General features: G+C 42.8%; 1 protein-coding gene across 1 annotated transcript in view; it reads right to left on the reverse strand.

Annotated features, from left to right (window-relative positions):
• Positions 1-95: 95 nt before the first annotated feature.
• The window catches only part of emilin2a (elastin microfibril interfacer 2a), a 14,607-nt gene continuing 8,535 nt past the window's right edge, over positions 96-6,167 (reverse strand). The window contains exons 6-10 of the mRNA XM_060058496.1: positions 6,062-6,164; positions 4,599-4,646; positions 4,064-4,117; positions 3,402-3,545; positions 96-3,058 (exon numbers count right to left, since the gene is read on the reverse strand). Of these exons, the coding sequence (XP_059914479.1) occupies positions 2,730-3,058; positions 3,402-3,545; positions 4,064-4,117; positions 4,599-4,646; positions 6,062-6,164 (678 nt within the window). The 3' untranslated portion in view covers positions 96-2,729. The remainder of the gene's footprint in view (positions 3,059-3,401; positions 3,546-4,063; positions 4,118-4,598; positions 4,647-6,061; positions 6,165-6,167) is intronic.

The raw sequence follows: 6,167 nt of genomic DNA on the forward strand, positions 1-6,167 counted from the left end.
TTCCTTCATCTAGAATCCATTTGTTCCTTGACAAGATGGGTATTTGTGTGACATGGCCATTGATTTTATTTCACTTTTTTTTTTTGCAAGACAGGCAGGATGGTTTTGGTTTGTGGAGCGTCAGATGCATGTTTGTCACAGTGGTATTCTTTTTGTTTGTGCGTTTGTTTTTGATGTATGGTGAAGTCAAATTGATCTGATAAAAATAGAGAAAAAAACAATTCCATTCTTTCTATGAAAGGGATACATCTTGGGTGGAACGTTCACAATGCATCGTGTCTCCTCCTGGTATGATATATTGTTTGATCTTACAACTGCTGTGGAAAATGCCATATGCTGAAATCTATATTTGCCTCTTGTCTTTGATGCCTTTTGTTTTTTTATCTCGCATTTCTTTTCTGATATGTCATCTTTTTGTGGGAATCGATTAGACAGTTTATTGCTTCTTTCTGTTTGGAGGTAGATCCTGCTATTTGATTACGTCCGGCAAATGTAAATACCTGAAGTGTATATTCTGTATTGATTTGTAATAAAATAAGTGTTGAAAAAAATGTTTACAGAGCAAAGTTGTGAGTGAAAAGATATAAATATCGGCCCTCTTGAAGCTAACTAAGATTTGCTTGTGGTCATGTTTGTGTTAAAATAAAGTTTCTAACCAAATTAGTGTGCGGGCATGTTATTTTATAGTTCTTTCCCTCCGGGCTCGGGCAAAGATGGAAAAGGTTAAATGGCTGCCATCAAGGTCAATATTCACTTAAAGGTGACATATACCACCAGTTGCAATTAGCCGTTGCATGCCATTTTGAAATCTGCGTCTTCTGACATCACAAGTGGTCGTGTCCACCTAGATGTGTGCTGGATAGATCAGTCTACCAGCCTACCCAGTGGACTGTAGCAAACGTTGCTCATTTATCCATCATATATCTAGGTGGACACGCCCAGTTTGATGTCAGAAGAGGCAGATTTTCAAAACGGTTTGTAATGGCTGATCACACTCACAGTAGTTTTTATGTCACCTTAAACGGCTTCTGCCTTTTCAGGGCAAGAAATGGGTGACCGTATTGAAGATTTTCCACCTTCAATACAGCCCCTGATAGTGTTCTCTAAATATGGACCAGTTTGACTGCTCGGTTGTTTAATTCATTCAGTGCGACGTAACTTTTATTGATCATTAATCATGTTTGAGAAAAGATTACAAAAGGAGGATAAGTTGATAAGGGTGATATGATGTTATATCGCCTTGTTTTAGATTAAAGTATTAACTGGCTGAATAAGTGACTTGGTGCATTTGTATAAAACATAATCAGCTTTCATTTACAAACGTTTATACATAATTCATTTTGAAGTTACAAAGTAGGTACAACATTTTTGAATAATACAGAAATATATTAGCTACAAAAAAGCTTCTCGTTTTTGATATCATAAAAGATTCTTTGGGAAAAACAACTTGAAAACATATGTGTGCACCCTTATCCCAACCTAGAACCATAGCCGCGTTTACATGGCACATCTGATCCGCATAGATTTCTATGCGGCATAGATCTGTTCCTAAAATGTGTTCCGAATGTACTGTATACATGGCAGTAACAAAAGTGTCCGTTATGTCTCTCGCGCACACCTGACACATCTCTGGACCGGCGGCGACATAATGGATGTCTTATCACTATCGGGGATTTTAAAGGCACCCAGTGCAACTTTATGTAAACATTCAATGAAAAATAAACATTCAATTTCTAGTCTTTTTTACACGTAGTAAGTTTCAATAACTCCATACCATTACATATCGACATTCAAGGAGCAAAGATGAGACGTCGTTGTGTGGTGAGAACTGATAGAAAATCGTAAACAACAACAATCGCCGGTGGGGAGAAGCCATTTTTCCATTGACTGGAAGCCTGCTTTATTTATTGTAGGTTACAAAAGATAAAGAAAATGGCGGCATTGTTGTTATCGATTTTGTATCAGTTCTCACCACACAACGACGTCTCATCTTTGCTGCTTAAATGTCGGTATGTAATGGTATGGAGTTATTGAAACTTACTACGTGTAAAAAAGACTAGAAATTGAATGTTTATTTTTAAGCCTCGAAAGTTGCACTGGGTGCCTTTAAATTTGATTTTAATGAAGGCACAGCAGGAGAGAGCTTTTCTCTGCCTGCTCCTTCAATTAAGGAGGACGACAGCGCAGCAACGTCAATTTCTCGTCAGATCTTTATATTTACCCTAAACTCCGCCGCAAACAAGAGGAATTTGGATGCGAGTCCGCAGCCAAGACTGGTGGGAGAGAGTGGTTTTACGGGAATTTAGTGACAAGGAATCCTCGAAGGTCCAATTGCGAACTACTGCAGCTGCTCTAAATTAAACCCCAATCTATTCGGAATAAGTGTATACATGGCGATTAAAACGGACTACACCACCTCTTCTATTCGGCATAGAATCTATGCCGAACAGATAATTGTATTCCGAATGAGGCGTATACATGATCATTTTCTGTTCCGCATAGAAATCTATGCGGAACAGATGTGTCCATGTAAACGCGGCTAATGTGAACTTCCATGTCAGGTAGGCTACTTGGCTTCGCTCAGAGTTGGTAGGCCGACAGCAAACCAGTCGATAAAGCATTCAATACGTCTCTTCATCCCACAGTCTGCCTGGGCTGGAAAACAAAACAAAAAACAGTCCCTTTGTGTTTTATGGCACCGTCGTCTTTACCTCCCCCACGCCGCCCTGTTAGCTCCTGCTCTGCGGCGTGTAGAGGAAGACGCCGCTATACGTGGAGCGTGCCACCAGGTCGTCGGACGAGGCCAGCTTGCCGGCGGTCTGCATCAAGCCCACACGGTGGCCCTTCTTCAGAGACAGGACGAGGCTGAACGACACGGGGCCTCCGCAGCTGCCGCAACCGCTAACCTCCCTCGTCCCCAGTAGCGGGGGAACAGCACTCTGCAGCTTCTGGACGCTGCGGTTGTTAACGGACAGCGTCGCCACCAGGGGTTCCCCTGCCCCGGCCGTCAGCACGCCCGACACCAGATAGCGCCCGTCCATCGGTGCGGTGAACATTCCTTAGAGGACGGGTGGTGGATGATGGAAGAGAGGAGAGGTGAGTTGTATGGTGTCCGGGTGGATTTAAAAGGAAAAACAAAGCATGAAACATAATGGATTTGCTTTGGATTGATCCTGGTTCAAATCTGGACTTCATGCGCACAGATTAAAAAGGGTCTGATACAGTGTCAAAACGGCAATTGTACTGCATGAATTTCCTTTTATTAGTTAGTTAGTTAGTTGAGCTTGTACTGAACTCATGGATGTGTCACGGAGAAGTGCAGAGGTAGCAGTGCACATGCAGACAGGCCACTGACAAATGTTTACCCCCCCCCCCCTTGCAGCTCAACAGTGCTGTTTTACCTGTGCTGGTGCTGTAGTGTCCACCGTCATTGACCAGCACTTTGTTGAAGCGGATGGGGCCAGTGCTTCCATAGAGGGAGTACTGCTGAGTGAGGCCCACGGAGAAGGAGACTGCCTCCACCGTAGAGCTGGGGTCTGCCAGTACTGCATGGTGCAGGAGGAATCGAATGGAAGTAAGGTAAGACACGTCAGTCATTGAAATGCTAGTAGGCGTTTAGGTTGTGAGGAAGAACGCCACAGTTTTCAATGAATGATTAAATCGATAAACGATTAAAATTCCCGTCACAGGTAGAGGCAAAGTAACAGCTTGTCTTTTAGAGTGTCGTTTTTGGTTTCCCGCTAATGGGGAAAGAAAGTTTTTTAGAAGGACGTATACATTACCAACCATATGTTTGAAGTTCTTACACAACACAGCGTTGAATGACAAAAATAAATGGTTGCAGTTTGGTAATATCTTTCTTTTTTATGTGAATTTGGCTCCAGATCCTGTGGTATACAGATTTTCAACTGGAGGGCATAAGAAAAAGAGTCGCAGGGCATCATGCCAAATGCATAATCTTAAGAAAGAAGCCAATTAAATACATTGCGTTTCAATGTTAATTAGTCTCCAATGGCTGACATGGTCTACATCCAGAGCAGGAACGAGGAGGAGGGGGTTTCACCTGCGGACTGGACTGTCGGAGCTCTGTTCCAGGGGATCTCTGCTGCAACAGGAACTGAAGAAAGGTAAGACAAAAATGAAACTGTGTGGACTCGCATATTATACTTTGCACGCTAAAATGATAGCAGCACTCTAGGCAAGGTGACAACAAAGGGGTTGCATGTTTATTTTTAAACCAGTCTCGCTCACAGGGATGGCTGGTGAGATATTTGCATTGCAAATCCACATTTCATTGATTAAATTTTGCTGGCAGGTGCCATGAAGCTGCATATGATTTGTTTGAGGTGTTGACTATTGCCAGAGCTGTGAATGAAATGGGACACAGGATCAGCTCGGTTCATTGTATTTTAAGTGTATGCATCTTAAGCTGCATAAATATGTTATGTGCTCAGTCGCATATAAAACAAAGTGATATAGCTAGAATATTTCCTCTTCCTAAAATGAGACGTCTTCTAGGAACTCTCATCTGGCAGTGAGTAAGAATAAATGAACAAGCACCACTTATTTCATACTTTTATTTATAATAACGTTCTTACCTGGACTGAGGTGAGACTTGAGCGACACAGGCATCACTGGAAGATGGCCTGCAAAACACCAGCAAAAAAACAATTGAATAAATTAAGCAGAAAACTACTTGACGATTAGTGATTATGATGAAACTGGCTTTGGCAGTAAAATATCAGTCGACTTCACACACGTAAAAATAGTTTTGCACAGTTGCCCGGACTGGAACATCGCTAAGAGAGCACAGCAGTAGCTGAAGCTTTTCAGACGAGAGGTGAGAAAAGACATTTAAACACACTGCTCTAACGCAGTCTAACCAATCGGGACGCTTCGCTTGCCTATCACCATCAGAGATGGCTTGGCTCTGATGGCCGCTGCTGCTGCAGTTATGTTAACTCTCTCGGTTCTCAGTACTGAGCAGCTGCCAAGTTTTGTGAGTTTTTCTTGTCAGAACTTTTTTTGTTTGCTCCTTTTTGGTTATAATACCGTCACCATGATAAGGAAATATTCAAGCCACCGCAGACGCGCATGCTGAGAAGGAGTGTTTGTACGTCAGAAAGCAAAAGGCCATGCTGTTTCATTTCAGGGAAAAACAACTCAAACTACTAAACACCAGAGGGTGGTTCTCAACACAGGGTTTACAAACTAAAAAAAAAAAAAAAAAGTGAGACAACAATCTAGGATGCATAATCATGGTTAACGTGGGCGAGCCGTGTCGTGTGGTCGGCTGTCGGCTACAGAGACTGAGACGAGGTGAGAAAGAGTTGCATCAAAACAAGTCATGGTGTTTTTTGGTGCTCCGTTTTGAATTGCACGATTTGATGCACTACACTGCTATGACTAAATACTAATTACTATGATTGCGATCACGGCTTTCTGAGCAATGTTATCCATCAACCAAAGGATGCTGTCAAGTTCTGCTTCCTTTTCATGGGAAGAACACGTTTTTTTAATTAAAGTAATAGTCTCAAAAGATTTTTATGTAAATAAACGTCACATGACTAAACAAGGCAACAGGATGGGGACTGAGCTTATGGACATGTGGTTAGTGCCACGTTTCCATCACCCAGCAGTGGTGGTTCCGCCAGAGAGGTTGGACGGAGTTACAGAGCGTGAAGCGAGATACCGTTTTTAAATGTTTCTTTTAGCGTTTCCAACTGCCAACTGACTTGACGTCACACTGTCTGGATCTCTAGGAAGCCGTGGAAGTGAGGACCGAAAAACACACTTAAATTGTCACTTGCGTGATCGGTGTCGCCAAAGAGAACGACACGGATGTCTTCGAGATTACCGCTTTGAATGACTTTTTTTATCTAATGAAAAGTAAAGAAAAGGGAATATATTGGAACAACTTTCTCCTTTCTTTTTTTCTTCATAATTCTGTTATCTGACCTCTTTCTAAACATGGACATCTATTTGCCACCTGTAGGTGGCAGCAAACAGCATGAAGTCCCTCTTTAAACCTAGGTTTTGATTCAACCAACCACACACAGACCTGGAGCTCCGGCGAAGCCCTGCAAGGGCACGGGGGCCTCGTCCTCCACACCCCTCCTCACGGTCATCCTGCGCGGGAAGCCCGGGGGTCCGGCCTCCCCGGTCTC

This window comes from Gadus macrocephalus, chromosome 8, assembly GCF_031168955.1.
Source record: "Gadus macrocephalus chromosome 8, ASM3116895v1".
NCBI lineage: Eukaryota > Metazoa > Chordata > Actinopteri > Gadiformes > Gadidae > Gadus > Gadus macrocephalus.